The 24139-nt window shown below is 42.1% G+C and overlaps 1 protein-coding gene and 1 pseudogene across 2 annotated transcripts in view; one reads left to right on the top strand and one right to left on the bottom strand.

Moving 5' to 3' along the window:
- Positions 1-24139, bottom strand: part of DLG3 (discs large MAGUK scaffold protein 3) — an 86657-nt gene that overhangs the window by 17724 nt on the left and 44794 nt on the right. For both annotated transcript variants that reach the window (XM_075538676.1, XM_075538677.1), the window contains one exon: positions 14496-14610. In XM_075538676.1, the coding sequence (XP_075394791.1) occupies positions 14496-14610 (115 nt within the window). The remainder of the gene's footprint in view (positions 1-14495; positions 14611-24139) is intronic.
- Positions 21760-22030, top strand: LOC142434643 (CDC42 small effector protein 1 pseudogene; annotated as a pseudogene).

Raw genomic sequence — 24139 nt, 5'->3', positions numbered from 1 at the left:
GGGAACTGGATGATTTCAGATGCAGTTAGCGTAAAATCTAGCACCCTTTTACCTCCCTTTGACCAATTTTAAATTTGTTCTAGTTTTTAATGTTTTCTGCTTTCTTTTCAATTGAGGATTTTCTGTTTTACTCTGTTATTGTTGTTAGGGTTTGTATTTTTGTTGTTTTCTTTTTAAAATGTTTTTTTGTGTATATGAAATCCAAGATAGGTAAATCTATAGAGCCAGTCACTGGATTTAATGGTTCCTTGGGCATGGCAGGGGAGACTGGGGGGGAGGGGGAGGGGGGAAGAGGATGGGAAGCTAATAAGAATGAGTACAAGAAAGAAGGAAACATTCTCAAATGAACTGTATGTATGACTGTACTACTCTTCTTAGTATGATGGAACTATTGAACTGTATGGTTTGTAAATTAATAACAATAAAATTATTGTTAAAAAATCTGGATAGTCCATGTGAATTAAAACTAACAACAGAGTATCAAATAATGTTAAACAACAGGGAAAGAAGTTTAACATGGAAGCTACAGACCTAAACATTATAATTAGATAACTTGACCTGATATTTTCAGAGCGCTCCATCCAAACACAAAACAAAATTCACATTCCTTTTAAGTCCACATGGCACATACGCAAAGATAGATCACATGGTGGGACATAAGTCCAATCTGTGTAAATTCGAGCACATAGACATCATACAGACTTCTCTCTCTGACCACTATGCCATAAGGCTGGGAATCAACAAAAGGACAATTAAGAAAAGAAGGGCGAACAATTGGAGGATGAATAACTCTCTATTGCAAAAGGAATGGGTACTGGTCCAGGTCAGAGATGAAATTGGGAAGTTTCTAGAAACCAATGAGAATGAGAATACGACATACCAAAACCTGTGGGACACAAAGTAGGCAGTTATCAGAGAAAGTTTGATAGCAATACATGCACACATAGAAAGGGAATAGAGACTTATGATTGATATGCTGACACAAAACTTACAGCAATTAGAGAAGAGTCAACAGGGCAATCATACTAATAGCAAAAGAAAAAAATAATAAAAATCAGGGATAAGATTCATGAGAGGGAAAACAAGAAACTTAAGGAAAAAATAAATGCATCGTGTAGCAACGATGAAACATACAACTTTCCTCTAGTTCCTAAATGCTAACCCCCACTACCCTCCACTATCATGATCCCAATTCTACCTTAGAAATCTGACTAGACCAGAGGGTGTACACTGGTACAGATGGGAACTGGAAACACAGGAAATCCAGGACAGGTGATCCCTTCAGGACCAGTGGTGAGAATGGTGGTACCAGGAGGGTGGAGGGAGGGTGAGGTGGAAAGGGGGAACCGATTACAAGGATCTACATATAACTTCCTCCCTGGGGGATGGACAGCAGAAAAGTGGGTGAAGGGAGTGGGTAAGATATGACAAAATAATAATAATTTATAAATTATCAAGGGTTCATGAGGGAGGGGGAAGAGCAGGGAGGGAGGCGGAAAATGAGCAGCTGATACCAAGGGCTCAAGCAGAAAGCAAATGTTTTGGGAATGATGATGACAACAAATGTGCAAATGTGCTTGACACAATGGATGGATGTAGGATTGTGATAAGAGTTGTACAAGCCCCCAATAAAATGATTTTTAAAAATTAATGCAGCTAAAAGTTGGTTCTTTGAAAGGATTAAAAGAATTGACAGACCACTGGCAAACCTACCCAAAGAAAGGAAGGAACAAATGACAATTGCAAGGATGAGGGATGAAACGGGGAATTACAACAAACCCTAATAAATCAAAAGGATAATGACACAGTACTATTTAGACCTGTACTCCAATGAATTCAACAACTTGGAAGACATGGAAAATTACTTGGAAAAACAATACCTCCCTAGACTATCCCAGATGGACGTCAAGAATCTCAACAGAAACATAGTAATAGAGATGCAGACAAGGTTGTCAAGGGATTGTCAACAAAAAAAAATCCCCTAGGTCAAATGGCTTCACGGGAGAATTCTACAAAGCAGTCAGGGAAGAACTGACACCAATCCTACACAAAATTTTCCAGAATACAGAAAAATGGCAAATTCTGGAGCTCTTTCCATGAAGCTAGTATAACTCTGATATTTAAAGCAGGCAAGGATCCTACAGGAATTGAGAACTACAAACCAATATCCCTAATGAACATCGATACAAAAATCCTTAACAAAATACTGGCCAATAAAATACAAAAGTATATAAAACAAATAATTCACCATGACCAAGTGCGATTCATACCAGGTATGCAGGTATGGTTCAACACAATAAAGATCGTTAGTATTATTTGCCACATTGACAGGGAAAAGTATAAGAAACACATGATAATATTAATAGATGTAGAAAAAGCATTTGACTAAATCCAACACCCATTCCTGTTTAGGATATTCAAGAAGATAGGAATGGAAGGAAAATTACTCAAGATAATACAAGCTATATATGAAAAATCAACCACCAATGTGGTAGTCAATGGAGAAAACAATCCCACTGAAAAAGGGGATCAGACAAGGATGCTCTTTGTCCCCACTCTTATTTAACATCGTATTGAAGGTCATAGCTAGCAACACAAGGCAAAGAAAAGACATCAGAGGTATTCGTCTAGGGAAAAAAGAGGTGAAACTATCATTAGCAGATTATATGATTTTATATATGGAAAATCCAAAAAAGCTCCACAAAGGGACTGCTGGAAGTGATAGAGGAATATGGCAGAGTAGCAGGATACAAGATCAACAAACAGATATCTATCGTACTGCTATACACATCGGACGAGGCCATGGAAGAGTGGATCAAAAAGGTAGTACCCTTGACAATAGCAAAGCACAAGCTGAACTATCTAGGGATATGCCTGACTAAAAAAAAAACCAAAAGATTTGTATGAGGAAAACTACAGAACACTATTATAAGAAACCAAGAGCAACCTCAACAAATGGAAGAATATCTCATGCTCGTGGATTGGAAGACTCAATATAGTAAAGCTATCAGTTGTGTCCAAGGCACTAGATAAGTTTAATGCTATCCCAATACAAATGCCATCATTTTTCTTCAAAGAATTGGAAAAAATGATTACCAATTTCATATGGAAAGGGAAGAAGTCCAGAATTAGCAGAGAACTCCACAAGAAGAAGGACAACATTGGAGGGCTTACTTTGCCTGACTTTAGCACCTATTATACAGCCACTTTAGCACCTATTACAGTCAAAACAGTGTATTATTGGCATACAGAGAGATACTCAGACTAATTGAAAATAACTGAAAATCAGAAATAAAATCATCAGCATACAGAAACTGATCTTTGATAAAGGCCCAAAATATAGCAAATGGGATCAACAAGTGGTGCTGGAAAAAATATGGATATCTACTTTCAGAAAAATAAAGCAAAACCCTTACCTCACTCCTAGCACAAGAATAAAATCAAAGTGGATAATAGACCTTGAGGTAAAACCCCAAACTATTAGGGTCATTAATGAGGGAATTGAAACAAACCTGAGAACTTTGGCGCAGGAAATACATGGGCTATTGGAAATAGGGAAGGACACAAACAGAGGAGGCACAAATTGACAAGTGGGATATACTGTAGACAAAACACCTGTGTACATCGAAAGAATTCACCAAGAGAGTAATAAGAGAGGCCACAGCCTGGAAAAACATCTTTAGCAATGACACATCAGACAAAGGCCTTATTATTAAAATCTACAGTACTCTGCTAGCTAAAAACAAAAAACTGCTCACTTAGAAGGTGGGCAAAGAACCTGAACAGAAGTTTAACAGGGGCAGAAATCCGAATGGCCAATAAACATAATGAAAAATGTTCCCGATCATTAGCCAAAAGAGAAATACAAATGAAAACAACTATGGGTACCTAACACCCTCAAAGATAGCCCAATTCAAAAAATCAGAAAGTAACAAGTGTTAGAGGGGCTATGGAGAGATAGGAACTCTTGTCCACTGCTGTTGGACCTGTAGGTATGTACAGCCATTACGGACATCTATTTGGAGATATCTAAAACAGATGGAAATCGAGCTACCGTATGACCCAGCAATCCCCCTTCTGGGCATATATCCAGAAGAGGCAAGAAACAAACCACGGCCAGACATCTCCAATGTGCTCCAATGATCCTTGTGTCACAGTTCACAATTTCAAGGAGTTGGAAACAACCCAAATTTCCATCAATGTACGAATGGATTAAAAAACTATGGCACATACATACAACGGAATACTAGGCATCCCTAAAAAGCAGTGATGAACGCATGAAGCACATCACCATGTGGGAAGAATTGGAGGGAATTATGCTAAGTGAAGTAAGCCAAGCACAAAAGGACAAGTACAATATGAATCTGCTGAGGTAAGCTTCAAAATGCAGAAGGGGCATTGGGGAAAAGCTACTACATACATACATTCCTGGGGTGAGGTCCAGAAACTATGGCAGGAATCAGACCCAATCCAGGGATACATATGGCAGCCAACTAAAAAGGAGGGGAAAAGAAAAAAAAAGACATGGGTAGCGGGGGAACAGGGCACTAACCCACCTGAGGGGAGGATATTGTTTATATCTCCACAGGAGAGGGAGAGAGAAACCAGACTTCAATCCCATGTGCCAAGATGTGAATGCAACATACTGGCATGAAGCAGCGAACCAATAGAGAGGACTGCGGGGTTAGCCCGAATCCCAACTATGTGGATACCACTCCAACCTCCAGAAGAATGCACTTCAGGGGACAGCACTGAAGCTGCAGCTCAGAGAGAAGGGTGAGTCTGATCAGATCACATGGGAGCAAATGAAGAGGGGAGGAGAGAGAGTGAAACACATGCTGGCCCACCAAGCCCAGAGGACGAAATTCCTGCTCAGAGCAGCCAATGCAGAGGGGACCATAGGGCAGGCCCCCTGATGAGACACACATCCCTCAACGACTCAGAGAGCTACGAGGGACAACACGTAGACACAGTACAGGAATGGCGCCCCATCCGACTCCACCACACCAAGGTGAAACACTAAGGGCATGCAACAGAGCAGCAAGGGGATCAAAGTGATGAAGTCCCCAGGGACTACCAAAAACAGATTTTGGGTCCAGGGTGTGGCACCCCATCAGACTTGACCGGAAAAAACTCCTAAAGGTTAACAAACAGACTTGGAACTATTTTTAGGCTTTTCTTTTTTGTCGATTTTTGTTGTTTTATTTTTCTTTGTCTTGTTTTTGTGCTTATTATTGTCTCTGTATGTCTATCTAGATAAGATAGGCGGGATAAATAATGCAGAGGAGATAACAAAGGGACCTACGGTTCTGGGGGAACAGGGGAGAGGGTGAGGCAGGGTAAAGGACGGGTGGATCCAACAAACCCAGGGACAAGGGAAAAACAAGTGATCTAAAATTGATGGCAGGAGGGTGAAGGATGCCTGGTGGGGCTTGATCAAGTGCAATGTAGCTGAGAGGAATTACTGAAACTTGAATGAAGGCTGACCATGATAGTGGGGCAAGATGAAAGTAAAAGGAAATAGAGGAAAGAACTAGGAGGCAAAGGACATTTATAGAGCTCTAAATATAGGCATGTACATATGCAAATATATTTATATATAACAATAGGAAAATAGATCTATGTATATATATATTTATATGGTAAGTATTAAGGTAGCAGACGGGCATCAGGCCTCTACTTAAGTACTCCTTCAATGCAAGAACACTTTGTTAGAGTAACCCAGCATTCTGTGATGCTCAACTTCCCGACATAATTGCTGAAGACAAAGCAGGTACACAAGCAAATATGGTGAAGAAAGCTGATGGTGCCCGGCTATCAAAAGATATAGTGTCTGGGGTCTTAAAGGCTTGAAGGTAAACAAACGGCCATCTAGCTCAGAAGCAACAAGGCCCAAACGGAAGAAGCACACCAGCCTGTGTAATCATGAGGTGTCAAGGGGAATCAGTGATCAGGTATCAAAGACCCAAAACAAAAAATCTTATCAATGTGAATGAGGGGGAGTGCAGAGTGGAAAGACAAAGCCCATCTGTAGACTATTGGACCTTTCCTTACAGAAGGGTCACAAGGAAAAGATGAGCCAGTCAGGGTGCAGTATAGCATCGACAAAACATACAACTTTCCTCTAGTTCTTTAATGTTTCCTCTCCCCACTATCATGACCCCAGTTTTACCTTACAAATCCAGCTAGATCAGAGCACGTACACGGGACAGATAAACCCTTGTGGACCAATAATGAGAATAGCAATGCCAGAAGGGTAAAGGTAAGTTGGGGGGAGAGAGGAGGAACTGATCACAATGATCTACATATAACCCCCTCCCATGGGGACGGACAACAGAAAAGTGGGTGGAGGGAGACAGTGGTCAGTGTAAGACATGAAACAAAATGATAAATTATCAAGGGTTCTTGAGGGAGGGAAGGAGGAAGAGCTGATACCAAGGGCTCAAGTAAAAAGAAACTGCTTTGAAAATTATGATGGAAACATATGTACAAAAAATGTGCTCAACACCATGGATGGATGAATAAATTGTGATAGGGCTGCAAAAGCTCCCAATAAAATGATTAAAAATAAAAAGACAAGTAATATTATATAATTGCCCTCGCCCACCCCACCCTCTAAAAAGAGTTCATGGAAACATGAAATTAAAAGATAATGAAAAATTTCCACAAACTTTTTGAAGTTCCCTACTGTTACGCTCTAGCACGTGCCTCCGAAGTAGGACAAACCAAAGTCTAAAAGAATTCAGAGTATAGGACATGTCTGGCCTGACTTTTGAATCCAATAAAAGTTGAGGATTTTAAAAGGCAGAGATTAAAGAGTGGAGGCCTTTCCGGCTAGAGTGAATAGTGTATGCAAAGGCTTAGAGGTAAGAGGAACAGGACACACTCAAGGGTCATTACAGTATCTATGTGTTTGCGGTAGCAAAAGGCACTCAGGAGAGTGGCAAGTCAGACCTGTCCAGTTAAGGTTCATTTAGTAGGCCCTTTATAACTGTCAGGAGTCCTGCCTAAGGTTAGGCGTTGGGCTCTGAACGACAAGGGCAGTAGTTCGAAAACACTAGCCTCTCCAAGGGAGAAAGATGGGGCTTTCTACTCCCCATAAACAGTTACAGTCTCAGAAAGACATAGGGGCCAAAGTTCTACCCTGTCCTGTAGGAGTGGTTATGAGTCAGTGTAGACTCAATGACAGTTGAGTTTTGAGGGTTTTTTGGTTGTAATTGTTAGGTAAGCCTTGGATTGCTGACCGTGGTTCAAATCCACCAGCCACTCCACAGGAGAAAGATTAGGTTATCCTGCTCCCGTAAAGATGTACAGTGTTATCAACCCTATATGGGCTCACTATGAATTGGAATTGACTCAATGACACTGCATTAAGTGGATTAGGTACAACCAACTTAATTGCCTTATTTTTTATCATAAGTGCTATACTTTCCTATCAAAATTAATCCAGCAACAGAATATGTCTGAGTATTAAAGTCAAACAGCCTTTCAAAAATTAGTCATCTAGTAGTAGCCATCTCTTTTAGGAATCCTAATAAAATGACAGGGTTCTCTCCTGCTCTCTCCCCTGCCCTATCGTCGCGCGCTGTATGCGGATCTGGCCACCCAGGAGTGCTAGAGAAGATTACTGAAAATACTACCCTGCCAGCCTCACCCGAGACCCTGGATTGTTCCTGGCTGCAGAAGGCCACAAGGAGTCACACTGATGGCAGCCAGAGCCTTGGAGATGCTTCCACCACTCCTGGATCCACAAGATTTTGCACTCACAGCTCCATGTTTTCCCAGATTTATCCAGCAGCACATACAAGAACTGCCAGCGTCACAGTAAACCAGCTTCTTCTCCACTTGTATACCCACTTGCTCACCAGCCCTCCTTCTGCCTGCTTGTATCTAAACCCCACAACACCCACTTACCAGCAGAAAGCAGCCAGACTACAATCCCCCTTATCACCAAAAAGGTGAGCATGTTAGGCAGAAACGTGGGTTGCTGGGGCAGGCAAGTAGAAAAATACCCTGGGCGAGTGAAAAACACTCCAAGGATGCTGGGAAAAACCAAGCCTCCCCTCCCCTTCGGTGAACTTTCAAACCCAAATGAAGGCAGCTAACCGTTGCAGGTAACATCGAACATTGTTGCTTAGTCCCGGATTTGCAGACAGCCAAATTGCAATGTAAAAGTCCCCAGCTACTCCCTACCCAAGACCCAGGCTATAAAACTCTTCACTTCTTCCTCAGATAATGCGACCTCTAGGGCCCCAACTAGGGACCCATGAACGTCGTCCGGGAGCTGTGAAATAAAACTCTAAAACTAAAGAAAGAAACAAAGAATTTTTAAAATAAAAAATAAATAAAGTGACAGGGTTTAGCCCTTTCTTAAATCTGATATGAGAATGAAGGATCACCTTTCTCCACACTTGTTTGTCTTTTCCCTGTGAGATAGTTAGTTTATTGTGCCAGCCTGGCCGATAGACACAAGTGGGATTAATTGAAGGGCGGAGAGATCAATGGCTCAGTGAGCCTCACCTTTCTTGTCTCTCGCTCTTTGATCATTGGACCAGTGTGCGGCTGCCTTGCTTATTCTGTGCCTCAATTTGCAAGCTAACCTATGAACTGTGTCACTGTAAATTTGAGGTCCCTTTAAGACTTGCCTCGGAGGAGCTGTGGATTGACGGTTGGTGACCTGGCTGTTTGCTGCCTGTGCTGGAATAGCTCTCTCTACAGAGGACTGACTGGTGGCCCTCAAGACTTGAAGGACTGCCAGTGTCTCACAACTCTCTCATGGGAGTGAGTTGCACTGAGCCATTTGTACTGCTTTATAATTTAACTGTTCATTTCTTGTATTATATATCTATCTATCTGTATATAAACAAACAGTTCATTTCTTGTGTTATCTATCTATCTAGCTATATATATATATATAATTATCATCAATCTGATTTTATCTCTCTAGAAAACCCTGTCTGACACACCCTGGGTCCCCTTTTTATTCTTAGGGCAGAAAATAAACATCTATCCCAAGAATGAAATTCTATAGCACACAAGGTCCAGATGACATAACACCCAACCACTGCAACCTCTGATTCAAAGAGAGAGTAGGCAAAGAGAAAAGAAAGCAAAACCTATTTGTCTCTAGATGCTTAAGGAAATATAATTAACCAGCATTCCACTCTGTTGGTCCAACTACAAATCTATACAAATGTAGATTAAAAAGTATTACTATAAAATCTTAGAAACCATTATTAAACAAAAATATCTTTATGTGAAGTTTCTTTTCCTCAATATACCCCCCATGTAGGTCTATATACTTCTGAAGGTGGTGTTTCCATTTCGAACCCTTCCTCCAAAGACTTCTATACTCTTGGATTTAGCAACATCAGAATGGCAGTTTGGACATGCCTCCAGGGACTCAAATTGTGTTTCTGTCAAAGTTCTTTGAGTTTAGTGAACAAAACTCTGAAGATGCAATATCATGGCTGTTGGGTGGGCGAAAGGAAACTTCGTGGTACAGTGGGTACTGCAGTTTGAACCTATCACCAGCCACTTTGTGGGAGAAAGATGAGGTTTTCTGTTCCCATAAAGATTTACAGTCTCAGAAACCCACAGAGGCCGTTGTATTCTGTTCTATGGATGGCTTTGAATCATAATTGACTTCATGGCAAAGAGTATGTGAGGGCAGGTGGAGTAATTCTCTTAGGGCTGTCAATGATTAGGGGGGGGGGGTTCTTGATACAACTTCCCTGACCTTTTTATGAACAATGCAGCTTTTCATTTTCTTAAAACTCCTTCCTAATAAGGCTTGGTGAAAGTCCTGTGTCCTTTGAGAACAAACAATCAAGACTACCTCTTTGGTAAGTCATAAAACAGTTCCCATAACCTTCCGAGCTGATCTCTCTGCCTTGGATTTAATTGGCCCAGCAGATGCCCATTGAAGTTCCTGTTTTGATTGGCTCTCGCTCTCTGAATCATATTAACAAATATGTAACTCATCCCTGGTTACAATTTATTCCATAAAAGCATCTTTGTTAGTTTTGAACTTGCTTCAAGAAAAATACTTAAATTAAAAAAAAAAAAGTTGGCCAATGGTTACCATGGGTGAAGGAGGAAGAGTTTTTGCTTAGGGGGCACTGAGTTTAAGTTAATGGTGGTGAAATAACTTGGAAAAGGACATAAATAATGGTTGAATACACCAAGAGTATAATCAATGGCACTGAATTATACCTGTAGAAGTTGGGTTGGAGAATGTTTTGTTGTGTATATTCCTGACACAATTAAAAAGAAAAATAATTACACTAATAACAATGAGTAAAAGGAAGAAAATGTTCTATAATTGATTGTGGTAATAACTGTACAACTCTTGAAGTTTCCGAGCAGTGTCAAGAACTAACAACATTGTTGCGTTCATTTCAACCCCTCCTGCAGCACTCAGGCAAACAGTTGTCTAGACTCTTCTCTAATACCTCCAGTGACGAAAGATGCAATTCAATATGTTCGGAAGCAGTCTATTCCATTTTCACACAACTTTAATCATTAGCTCTTTGCTTCCTTACATTGAGCTGAAATCTGCCTTGGGTGACAGAACAAATCTAATCCCCTCTCCACATGACAGGGTGATGCAATTAACTGGGAGTATGGCGGGGGAGCGGAGTCCATTTTGAACATGTAGCTCATTTGAAGCCCTGGGAGGGTAAACTTTATGTACATGCCCAGCAGGTAGTTGATGTACAGGTCCACAGTTCAGTACAAAAATCAGAGATGCCATTTATAGGGCAGTATTTGCAGCTATGAAATCAATGGCATTGCCATTAAGGGCCAGGGATAATGAAAGTTAAGGAAGAATGGCAGTGAAAGCCTTTAAAAGAAGAAAAGTAGGTAATTTGTGAAAACAAATGTGGTGAGGAGGTCACACCAAAGTCAGAGAGCCAAGGAACCAACTAAGAGGGGGCTGGATTTTTGCTCCTTGCGGCTACTAAAAGAGACGATTTGAAAAAAAAAAAAGTAGCAGTAGCAATTACGATCCAAGAATCCTAATACTGCCCAGCCTGTGTTTTAGTGCCGGAAAATGTTAAGGAGGCTTTCTCCAAATAAAGGTTCTGCAAGCTATCCTTTGGAGAAGCATTACCTGGCATAACCATCCTCCTGTTGGTTCTGAAAATACTACAATAAAGAAACACATTTGTCTCTTTAACTCTGCATTGTCCAACTTGCTAAAGCACAAAGCTGCCAATTTGGCAAATGCAGAGAACAGGAGAGAGAGAGGACAACAGTTTATTGCCCCTTTTCTTTTTAAGAATGGAAGAAACTTGTGTGTGTTTATATGCTGAAGAAAAGTAACCAGTGTCAAGTGAAAGGCCAGTAATGAAAGGGAAGAAAGAAAGCCAGAAGAAGGAAAGTCTAGTAATCAACTCGCTGTTTTAGCCACTGGTTAAGTCTAGTGATCACAAATGTAACCTATTCTAGTTTAGAATACTTTTACCTTCTATTTATATCATATACATATACATACATATAAGTTATATATATATAATTGTTTATATTTATCTTCCTCAGAAGATACAGATATTATCTAGACATGGTTAAGGGTAGTTTATCGAGAAACTATTTTCATTCTCCTGAAGTCCAGATTAGTGGGTCCATGGAGTTGGGGTGACCCACCCAGGCCATTTGCCCTTAGGTATCCTTTTGAACCTTGAGCTTTAATGAGCTGATCTTGATGGAGTTAAGCAATATCCTCATCATAAGCAGTTGAGAGACCTGTTCCACTGTAGGTATTGGGTTCTTCTGAAGAATCATCTAGGAACAATCCATTTCAAGAAGCAGGAACTCCAGGGTCTAACAGGAAGTTGGCATGACCCTACTTTGGCCCTGTGAAACCACCATGGAAGGAATTTACAAAGAGCCTCCGGAGATGACCCTTTTGGACCTCACTCTGATCTTCCTTTCTCTTCAAGTGCTTTCTCAACACTCTCTGATTTAAATCATATCTACTCATACTAAATCTATTCTTGCACTAATTTTTGGTCTTGCTCTGCACATTTAGGTTTTTAATATTATATAGATTGATTCACTGGAAACAGTCATGATCTCCATCCTCTCTTCACAGTTAGGCCCCAACCAGAGAAAAGTGCTCCAATAGGGAGCTCAATGTTTTATTCCCTCTACTCAGGCAGAGGGAAAATTCTAGTGCAGGACAGGCATATAAGGGAAATCTAAAAATAAAACTCAGTGAAGAAATTGTCTTGCCTAAAGAGCAGCTTCCCACACACTCTGGAGTGCCACATCTGAGGGGGCTGGAAACAGAAGAATGGAACAATATTGGCCAAATCACATAAGAATGATCCTTTCTCAGGGGATGACAGCACATTTATAACTGCCCCCATTAGCGCCTCAGTGTCTAGGCTGTAGACCTGAGGCACAGCCATAGTGACAGAAGGAGGGCTTGATTTTCTGGGACATTTAAAAGATCACCAATGACAAGTCCAGCCTTCCCACCATTTTCATTCCTTCCAGGCAGGAGGTGAGTGCAGCAAACAGGAAGCTGCTCTCGCCACACCAGGACATGAGTTGAGGGTTCATTTTGGCAAAGAACAGGAAGAGCTCTAGTGGACTTCAGGCTCAAAGATGGGCTCCTTGGCTCCCTACTTCTAAAGCAGCAGTTCTCAACCTGCGGGTCGTGACCCCTTTGGGTGGGGGGGTGTCTCAAACAACCCTTTCACAGGGGTGGCCTAAGACCTTCAGAAAACACAGATTTCCGATGGTCTTAGGAACCGAGACACCACTCTTTTATCCATCTCCAGAAGGGTCTACCCTCATGCAGATACGCCCACATACGAGTACCTGGCATGAAGACTGTTACCCACGCTACACCATGCTTCGAGACAAAATTTCATTGATTTTTAATTAGAAATAAGTACTTCACAATATATAATTATATGCTGTTTTGTGATTAATCACTATGCTTTAATTATGTTCAATTTGTAACAATGAAAATATATCCTGCATATCAGATTTTACATGACGATTCATAACAGTAGCAAAATGATAGTTGGGAAGTAGCAAAACAAATAATTCTATGGATGGGGGTCACCACAACATGAGGAACTGTATGAAAGCGTCGCGCAGCATTAGGAAGGTTGAGAACCACTAAACCTAAAGGGTCAGGAACAACCAAAGGAGAGAGAGCAAACCAAGCATTGTGAAACAACTGCAATTAGCATGTACAGTGGTTCACTACCGTCTCACACTCAAGAACAGAGCGGGCAACTAGCACATGTAGCCTCCGCTCCACCAGCAGTTGCACAGCCTACACAGCCTGCCAAAGTTCAGCGCAAGAGTGTGATGCAACTCTGTGCATGGGCACACAGGACTAGCTCTGCCTCAGAGGGGTGATCCCACCATCTCCTTCTCTAAGCACCTCAACCTGGGAGATACACGAGGGGGACTTACAAGGGGTGGAGAGATTTCAACATTTCACAAGGAAAGCCCTTATCTTTTAATTGTCCCCTCAGATAATATGCTTACCTAAGATAGCTGGAGTTCCGCCAAGAAGCCAAGGCAGGAAGGAGGGAGGGGGCAAATAAAATGCAAACTTGTTGCTGACAAGTGGATTCTGACTCATAGGGATCCTATAGGACAGGGTAGAACTGCTCCCATGGGGTTTCGAAGGCTGTCAGTCTTTACTGATGCCGACTGCCACATCTTTCTCCCATGGAATAACTAGTGGATTCGAACTGCTGACCTTTTTGGGTCATTGTGCCACTAGGGATTCAGGAGAGAGAAGGATATTATCTCTAACTGTACAAGGAGTCCGTAGTGTTGAAGTAGCAGTCCAGATCCCCAGAAAGGTGGTATTTCACCCTGACGAAGTATTACACTGTGCCTCGAGATTCAGAAGCTCAACAATATCTCAGAGCAGGCTTTCAGCAGCAACAGGAAATATATTTGACATTATACACCTGCTCCAGTCCTATGATTCATAGATATGGCAAACCAGTAGAGGAGGAGAGGGACGGACACACAATTAAAAGAAAAAACAAATAGAATGCAGGAACATGTCAGTTCTTTGATCTCTTAAGTTTTCTCATCCTGTACCAGAACTCAGTGAGCGTTGATATGCTCAGATACAAATCCTTATATCTACATTCGGCATATGTGGAAAGGGAAAGGTGGCTCCAAGTGTCCCCTCAAGTCACAGATTGCAAGCAAAGTCCTTTGAACATTTGAGCACTATTTGAATGCTGACTAGCAACAACCACCCAGCAGTGTTTTACAATTAGAGCGAACTGAAATTTTCCTGTACTGAGTCACTCATGAGCAAAAAGGGAGGAGATACTGATCATAAAATACATACCTTGAGCACACAGTGAGAAGTGGAATTGTTTTGTTTTGTTTTTCCATACTGGGAGTACACACTCCCTACCCCACTCGTTAAACAAGAAGGGCTGGGTTGGCACAGAGTTCTCCTCTCCCAGCAGAGTCTGATGTTCAGAAATTGGGCTTACCTGACATACAAAGACCTCTTCTCGCTTGTTCGGAGGGACCCAGACCCAGAGCTCATGCTGCTGTTCATCATTTGTTCTCGCAAGTCATGTATCTTCGATTCAAAGCGACTGTACTCTGCCGGAGAGACAAGAGAAAGAAGGGGAAAGAAATTAATGCAGCCTGCATGCCAGCAGCCAAAAGCAGAGGGATTTGGGTTCAAAGCAACCAGTCAGCCGTTGCTTTGCTCTCAGGCCAGAGAAACAGACTTCCCTCCATGCCCAGACAAATAGAGGGAAAGAATGCACCTAAGAAAGGAATAGTATTTGGGCATGTCAAATGGAAAAACTTTTGATCTGCCTAGAAATTTCACTGATCCTTAAAATACAATTAGAGTGGGGTCCCAGATTGACCTTTATAAATCTTTAGAGCAGGCACTAAGGCCCAAGGAGAGCAGATGGGAAAGGCAACTTTCCCCAAAAAACACAAACAGGTTTAAGAGAACAGATGGCTCTGGAACAGAGAGTTAGAGAGGCTGGAAAGGGCCTGTGGCTATTATTTCATTCCTAGGTTAGGAAGGGGGCAGGGAGTTCTTCCTGGATGATGATGATGATGATGATGATGATGATGATGATGATGATGATGATGATGGTGGTGGTGGAGGTGGTGGTGGTGGTAGAGGTGGAGGTGGTGGTGATGGTGGAGGAGATGGTGGTGGTGGTGGTGGTGGTGGTGGTGGTGGTGGTGGTGGTGGTGTGTGTGTGTGTGTGTGTGTGTGGAGACTGCGACCCAGTACAAAGGTAAAAAGGAACAAAACACAAAATCCTACGAGAAGTTAAGTCTCTCCTGGATTATTTCCCTTTTAACAAGCAGCAGTCTTTCACATCAATAGCAATTAAGCCCTACAAGATATTTAAATATGGAACAAATCTCAAAATTATAAAAGAGACCACGTTTACTGGTCAGATGGAGACAAGTTGGACTTCCAAGCCCTTCAGGTACGGAAGTAAACTCACACTCCTGTGGTAGAATAATCAACCACTTAAGACTGAAAAGGTAGACTCACAGGGACCCTGTAGGACAGCAGTTCTCAACCTGTGGGTTGCGACCCCTATAGGGGGGGTGGCAAAAGACCATTTCACAGGGGTTGCTCGATTCATAACAGTAGCAAAATTACAGTTATGAAGTAGCAAGAAACATAATTTTATGGTGGGGGGGTTATGGTGGGGGGGGTCACAACATGAGGAACTGTATTAAAGGGTCGCAGCATTAAGGAAGGTTGAGAGCCACTGCTATAGGACAAGGGGAGAACTGCCTCTGTGAGTCTCTGAGCCTAAAAATCCTCATAGAAGCAGAAAGCTTCATCCTTCCCTTGCCTCTGCTCTGCTCCCTCTGGCTGGTGATTTCAAACTACTGACCTTGCAGTTAGCAGCCCAATTTGAAACCATCACACAGTGATAGTGTCATTAGTTTAGCCAATGGTATAGAATTTAAAACACTGTGGAGAAAGGGAAATTATACAAGTACAGGCCAACCATGAACCGCAACACATTGTTGACTTGAACAGATTAAACTCTTGAATGACTGGACACTATCTACACAATGAGGGTTGGTGATAGGACAAATCGCCCAATAATATTAATTCACAGCAGCAGAGCCACGCCTACCAATTTAAGACATGTCTACTTTTTTTCTGGCATTCTTTTCCATTAAGGTTTTTTATCTGTTTTACTTTGTTATTCTTGCTCGTTTTATTTATTATTGATTTTCTGCATATGAAATCCAAGATAGGTAAATCTATAGAGAAAGCACTGGATTAAACTATTCTTTGGAAGTATGGCAGGGGAGGTTGGAGGGAAATGGGGAGCTAATAATGATGACAAGAATGACGAACTTGAGGGGCGATACTGGGAGAGTGGAGGGTGAGTGGGTTGGAAAGGGGGAACTGATTACAAGGATCCACATGTGACCTCCTCCCTGGGAGACGGACGGCAGAGAAGTGGGGGAAGGGAGACTCCGGATAGGGCAAGATATGACAAAATAACAATCTATAAATGATCAAGGGCTCATGAGGGACAGGGAAGCGGGGAGGGAGAGGAAAAAAAGAGGACCTGATTCAAAGGGCTTAAGTGGAGAGCAAATGCTTTGAAAATGATTTAGGGCAAAGAATGTACGGATGTGCTTTATACAAATAATGTATGTATATGTATGGATTGTGATAAGAGTTGTATGAGCCCCTAATAAAATGTAAAAAAAAATTAAAACTCCATATAAAATTTTAAAAATATGATTGAGGTAAATGAAATAGAAATAAATGGAGGAGCATGTCATGGTAAAAAAAAAAAAGAATGACGATCTTGTTCTAAAACTGATTGTGGTGATACTGTACAACTCTTCTTGATAAGATCGGACGATTGACTTGCATAATATGTGAATTATATGCCAATAAAACTAAAAGACTAAAAGGGCAGCGTTCACCCAAGGGCAAAGTTCAGAGGGTTCCGAAAAGTGGAGGAGTGGAAACAGGAAACCCAGGAGGAAAGTATAAGTGGTGGTACATTGAGAGGACTGCAATGATTAGTTAAAACAAAATGTGTATGAACTGTTGAATGTGCATAAGACTGTTGGTCTGCTCTATAAACCTTCACCTAATCCACAAAACTTAAAAAAACCCAAATTATCTCATCTCTAGGAGGAAACTGACACCTCTCTCCTCCAAAATCATGCTGTTAATGGGATTATAAATTCACATCCAGTTTTTTATACCTTAAGACCATCACAACAGCCTGAAAATCTTATCCTGGAAACAATCTAGTATGTGCCCAATTTAAGAAAACATGATATAGGAAAGTTAACTAGAGTTGTGTAATTATTACCAAAGTCTTAGAGCTCCTTTGAGATTTTCCTAGTCCATTGAACATCCACTTCCATTTAACATGCAATATTTGGCGCAGACACATTTTTGAGGATTATAATTATTGCATAAAGTGGAAAATATCTATGGCACAGGCTGTGGAACTAAGAACAACTGGCATACTCCACTGTGAAAAGCTGATTGGATTTTTTTCCTCTTTAAAAGATGTTTGAATATTGATCATATACAAAATAAAGAAAACAATATCTATTACAAACACATACTGTACAGCAATAAATACCGGAAGGGGGGGGATTGGCACACACCACCCCTCTTGGGCAATTTAGCAATAAATATTGCACAGGGCAGGTGGGGCTCTGGTTGGCCATTGCACCTACCCTCCTGGCTGCTGCCCCTGTCCTATTGGCTAAAGTTGCCAGGAGGAGATTTTTGAACCCACTCCTTTTTGATTAAAGCAGGGGTTCACAAGCTTCCTAATACTGTGACCCTTTTATAAAGTTCCTAATGTTGTGGTGACCCCCAACCATGAAATTTTTTTCGTTGCTACTCCATAACTGTAATTTTGCTGGTATGAATCAGACGACCCCTGTGAAAGGGTCATTCAAGCCCCAAAGGGGTGGCGATCCACAGGTTGAGAACTGCTGGGTTAAAGGCTTCTGGGACTAAGCAAGGGTGGGGAACAGGAGGTGGTGGTGGCCACAGCCAATGGGGTCGCCTGAAACAGGGAGATCTCAGGCCCCGAACTTGACCACAGGATGCACTCTCACGGAAGAAAGACTGATTTTTTTAAAGGAAGCAAAAAACATTCTAGGGGTTAAAGATTAGAAAAATTGCTTTTATAAAAAACAAAGACATTTCTGGGGGTGGGGACACACATGTCCACAAAAGCACTTTCATACATCATAAAGGACCGACAAGAAGCATCCTGATCTAGCCTATGAGACTCTACTGAGCAGAAAACAAAACACCTGCTTCAACACCTGACACTCTCCCTTCAGCAAAGCAACCTGACCTTCAGCTGAGTATAATGGTAAATGCTAAAAACCCTAAAGAGGAGGGAATAGAGTTTCTAATTCACACAAACATCCTCTTTTCAACAAAGTTTCCTTTGTCCACTGTGCTATCAATGAAGCAAACTAGTTAAATTCATGTGCTCTTTCATTCATCACGTAGTGCTGTTATGGTCATTTGTCCTCATTACCTACTCCCATCCCTGAAATTCTAGAGGAAGTAGTTAAATCACTGACTCACCCATTAAATGTTGGAAGTGGGGGTGGGGATGATGCATGGGGAGAAGCAACAACTAGACAGTATTCTTGTTCTGAGCAATACAAGGCAACACATCAATATCAATGAGGTATCAGAATTTAGAGGTGGTGAGCAATTTGTCACAGAAGACCAGGGCTGCCTGAGACAAAGCAGCAGGATGCCAGACCTAGCGTCCACTTGGTCACGGACTCAATGCAAGCCCAGGGCTTGGCCCTCCACCCTGGCCCAGGGTCTTTTCAAGTTCACTCCTTTCTTGCCCTAATGGGAGCTGAGAAAAGAAACAGGTGAGAAAAGAGATTTCTGATTAGGCAGCCTTTTCTTAGGAAAAGTGTACAGAAAAAGTGTAACTATACATTGAACCTAGAGGGTGAAAAATATATTCAATGTCTCTTAAGCCTTTTTCTCCAATAGAAAATTCATATACTGTATTCCTTTCTTTGGAATTTGCTTGCTTACTGAACTCCAATTGAGCAGCCGGTCATGGTAGTTGCTTAGTAACTGCATTTCTTTCTTTTAAAAAAAATTTCCTTTAAAAAAACAGCTACCAAACAGATAGGAACTGGAAACACAGCGAATCCAGGGCGGATGATCCCTTCAGGACCAGTGGTGAGAGTAGTGATACCAGGAGGGTGGAGGGAGAGTGGGGTAGAAAGGGGGAACCGATTACAAGGATCTACATATAACCTCCTCCCTGGGGGACGGACAACAGAAAAGTGGGTGAAGGGAGACGTCGGACAGTGTAAGATATGACAAAGCAATAATTTGCAAATTATCAAGGATTCATGAGGGAAGGGGAGTGGGGAGGGAGGGGGGAAATGAGCTGATGCCAGAGGCTTACGTGCAGAGCAAATGTTTTGAGAATGATGAGGGCAATGAATGCACAAATGTGCTTTACACAATGGATGCATGTATGGATTGTGATAAGAGTTGTATGTGCCCCTAATAAAATTATTAAAAAGAAAAGAAAACAAAAAACAGCCACTAAACCACCATTTCCTCAAAACTCCCAATACAAGATTGATCATTATGGGCCAGAGGGCCCATTTAAAACTGACTACACAAAGAACCACACTGTTGCTTTAAGGAAGCCATTTTTTCTTTTACATGTGCATTTAAAATGTTTAAGCTTATTAAACTGAATTTTTTCCCCATCCAGGTGATCCTTTGGACTCCTAGCTAATCATCAGCCTCAGGCTTATACTCTGAATAAATGATTGTTGAATAAATGAGTGAATTAGGAAACAGTGCCCAAGTTGGCACTTCTGTTCTCACTCTAATAGTTTATTTAACTCAATGTTTCTTAAAGTGGGCAATAAATACCATGGGGCGGGGGCGTGCACTGGAATGTTCCAAGGGGTTGCAAAAGCAGATACCTACACTTTATCCTGGATTGTGGGCTATGGTACAAAGTTTTTCATTGCCAGGGGGGTGCTGAGTAATTTTTTGTCTGAAAAGGGGGAGGGTAGGCCAAATAAGTTTGGAAACCTATGATTAAACTGATGGCTGCCAGTTTCACTGAGAGTTTGTTAAAGTAATTATTTCCATTTATTTTTGTGACCAAGGTTAATTGTTGGGAGCAATTGGGGTTTATGTTTTTATAATGCCCTTTTTAGAGGCTTATAGCTGACTCAATTCTGATTCACAAAGACCCCATAGGAGAGTGCAGAACTACCTCCGTGGGTTTCTGAGACTGTACCTCTTTCTGGGAATCAAAGCTTCATCTTTCTCCCTCAGAGTAGCTGGTGGTTTTGAACTTTTGACCTTGCAATTAGCAGTCCAACCATAAACACTACGCTACCAAGGATTCTTTTAGTATATGAGACCCCAATCTCAAATATAATTTGAGAACACATATTGTCTTAAAAAACACAAAAATACAGATACATCATCCAGATGAGGAAGACCATTAGCACAAGGTCAAAATGAAGTCCCTCATCCAGATGATATATATTTGTCTTTGTGCATCTTTGTCCCTTTTAAGACTTAATAAGTGTTCTCCTTAATTTATATTTGAGACTGGGTTCTCTTTTGTACCCTCAAACATAACCCACAATGAGGATCTTGTTAGCAGACTATGTAACCAAGGAAAACTCATTTTAATAGATTCAAACTGTTTAGAATAGACAGGATAAAAAAATTAATACCCTAATGCCAAGTCTATTGTGATTCACAGTGATCTTTATAAAGGGTTTCCAAGGCTGTAAATCTTTTAAAATTTTTATTTATTTTAAATAGTTTTATTGGCAGATACTTCGCATATAATGTAATCTTTCAGTCATATTAAGATTTGTGCAATCATCACCACAGCCAATTTCAGAACCTTTTCTTCTGATACTCATTGTTGTTAGCTCCCCATTTCCCCCCATACCTCTCTGCCATGCCCCTATCCAGATACTGTCTCTACAGATCGACCGATTCTGGATTTCATATACAGAAAACCATACAAAACAAAACCCAATAATAATTAGACAAAGCACAGAAAAATCTCAAGGAGAAAGCAGAAAATATTAAAAATTGAAACTTTAAAATATGTCAGAAGAGAGACTGAATGATCGGATATTACTGTATAACAAGCCAACCCAAATATCAGCCGAGGCACCAAATTTTACCTCCAAAAAACTGTATTTAAAATGTGCTGGAAAACTCGGCTTATACATGAGTATATACGGTACATTTTAACCTCACCATATCTGCCATAATCGACTTTATAATGCTCTCTAAGGGATAGCACAGCTAGTCATATATCCCTAGGGGATTCACCAAAGGCTTAATCCCTATGTGGTGACCCCCAAAATAGATTTTGGGCCTCTACTGTCATCCATAACCTTCTGCAAACTCGGTATTCACAATTTAAGCTCTGATACAATTCCCTCCTTTGGATTTGTATTTTATTATTTACACTCCTTGGATCACATAGATTTGTGTGCTTCTTCCATGTGGACTTGCTTGTTTTAAAAACAAGCCATTAAGCCCCCAGACACTCGGTCTGAGACAACAGCCTTCTCAGATCATCTGCGGGTCCCAAGGACTCCACTTGTTCCAGGGCGATCCAGCTGAGTGATCCCAGGCTGTGGTGACCCCGAGGAGAGTGAAGAGTGGGCAGCCAAGGCACCCGAGCTAAAGCTCTCAGCAAGAGGCGTGAAACTGGACCCATCAGGGAACATGAGTGAATTCTGGCACAAACCGGGCTGCTGTGTGGTAGAGAAACCCCAGCCAAAAAAGAAGAGGAGACGGATTGACTGAACTATGATTGGAGAACTGATGAATTTCGTCCACCTGACTCACGTTGGCTCTGGGGAGATGGGAGATGGAGATGGAGATGGAGATGGACTCACCATGACAGGTGCCGTTCGGGAGCAAATGAGATCCAAGGGAAACCGAGAGAGGTCGTGGAGCAATTTAAGGGGCTTGTAGCGCCGATAGAAAAGGTTTTGCCATCTTGAACCCTCTCCCCCACACCTGTGTCCAGCCCAGGAGATAAACTGTCCTCTCCAGATCCCTCTTAAAAGCAGTAGCCCCAGGGCCCCTCTTTTCTATGTCTGTTGTCTTCACAGTGCCTCAGAAGACTTGGGGGCTGGACTCCCTCAACTCCCTCTGGCGATCGCCCCTCCTGGAGATGGGGTCAAGGCAGCAGGACTGACCAAGTGACTACTGTTGGTCCAATAAGCTCAGCTTAAGTCCGGGACACCCTCAGATCTGAGCTAGGAGTTCTCTTGTCCTGAATGATGGTCTGGGGCCCAGCTGTTTTTAAACTCTTAACCTGGAACTCCTTAAATGGAGCGGGGGCAGGTGGGTGAGACTGCCAAAGCTGAAGCTGGCTTTGCTGAGAAGCGCCCCACCCCCCTGCCTCAATCTCTCTCCGCCAGTACCAGCGTCTTTCTCTAGTTCCCCTCTAGCCCTGTATTTGTGTAGCTTTACTCTAACACCTCCGCAACTGTCCTACTTTTCAATTAGGGGATTAATTTAAGGTGTGTTTTCTTAATTAGCCCATGCTACTACTACCTGTCCTTAGCCCAACCTGTTAGGAGCCTTCATTTCCCATTGTATAAGAGTTAGAGAGGTGGGTCTTAGTCTGGCAACATTCCTTTCACCCATTCAAGTCCTGGGACCTGTGTCTTGCTGGCTGCTAACCTCCCTGCTGGCCCAGGTGAGGTGAAGAACAGGAGGCTGGAGAGCAACCCAGAATTGAACAAAACTAGGCTTTCTATCTCAGGGGTGATCGGCAGGTTGAACACACAGACCTATGAGTTAAGGTGTCTGCAGATCCTCATCAGGGGAGAGACTCGAGAGTTTAGAACAAGTTTACTCTTTCTGGGCACTTCGGATGTTTTGGCCTTGGTAATTCATTTTAGTGCCCTCTGTCCTGCGCATGGCCCACCCCTCATGTGACAGCCAAAAATGCCTTCCCCAAAAGGTGCCCCTAGGTGAGAATTAACAGCTCTAGACTCACATTTATCTTGTCATAGCCACACCCCACGACGCCCCTCCCCCCTTATCCATCCTAAGGCTGAGCCAAGGACTAGCTAAGACCTCTTATAAAGCAGGACCTAGAGTGCTGCACTTACTATCTTCAAAGGGTGTTTTAATGTTAACATGGTGTGTTACGTGTTCTTGTATGGGTTCGAGTCTCGGTCACGCTACACTCTTGCTCGCTGGATGGTGGGCTCCGGGAATATAGAGAGACAAACCGGATATAGTAGGATTGGCAGAGAGCAGAAGAAAAGGCGATAGTGCTAGACACACCCCCATTTGTCCTCCCCAAATGTCTGCTCTGTTTTTGTGCCCTAGTCCATGGATAAGACTCAGGGAGTTTTGTATGAAAACCGGGTCCCACTGCCACACTGAAGAGTCTACTTTAGGTGGGAAAGCCATGAAGAATCGGGATACTAGATTTTTTTTCCCGAGGTGTCTTATGTTCTAGCTTCTGCCTTGCAGGGTGATTAGGAAGGCAGGCAGAGCACGATAAGCAAGCAGTTTCCTGAGACAAGGTGGGTCTCGGATTGCCCCTGTGCTAGGAAACATCCTGTTTTGTAATCATGGCGGTCAGGAACTGGAGTCCACTTTGCTGATTGTCCCCACTTACCATGATTGAGGTTTTTAACTTTGGCAGATTTCAGTGTATTTCCTGTCATTTTCAGTCTAACGTTGGTGATGAACATTCCCGGTATACTCTCAAATCCAGCCAAGATCATTGCTCTCAAAGTAGCCCATCTTGTTACCCTACACTGGTCAATGGCTCCATCGTTCTATGAAGGGCAGGGTATGCCCTCCGCGCCTCTGCTCAGTCAGAACTTCAACCTCATTCCAGTAGCTGTTCTTTGGACTCGGCTCTATCCTGTGCGCCCACTTGCCTATAGCCACCTTCTCCAATGTGTACGCCACCATCACTTCAGCAATTCCTAGGTGATGGGAATGGGTATGAGTCAAAATTTATATGAAATATCGTTGGACTTTTAAGTCATTTTTCAAATAAAAGGATTTTTAAGCAAAAAAATTAAAAGACCCCAGACACTATGCTTTCTG

This window comes from Tenrec ecaudatus, chromosome X (genome assembly GCF_050624435.1).
Source record: "Tenrec ecaudatus isolate mTenEca1 chromosome X, mTenEca1.hap1, whole genome shotgun sequence".
Classification (NCBI taxonomy): Eukaryota; Metazoa; Chordata; class Mammalia; order Afrosoricida; family Tenrecidae; genus Tenrec; species Tenrec ecaudatus.
Note: the sequence above shows the minus strand (reverse complement) of the source record. Positions and strands in the feature narration are given on the sequence as shown.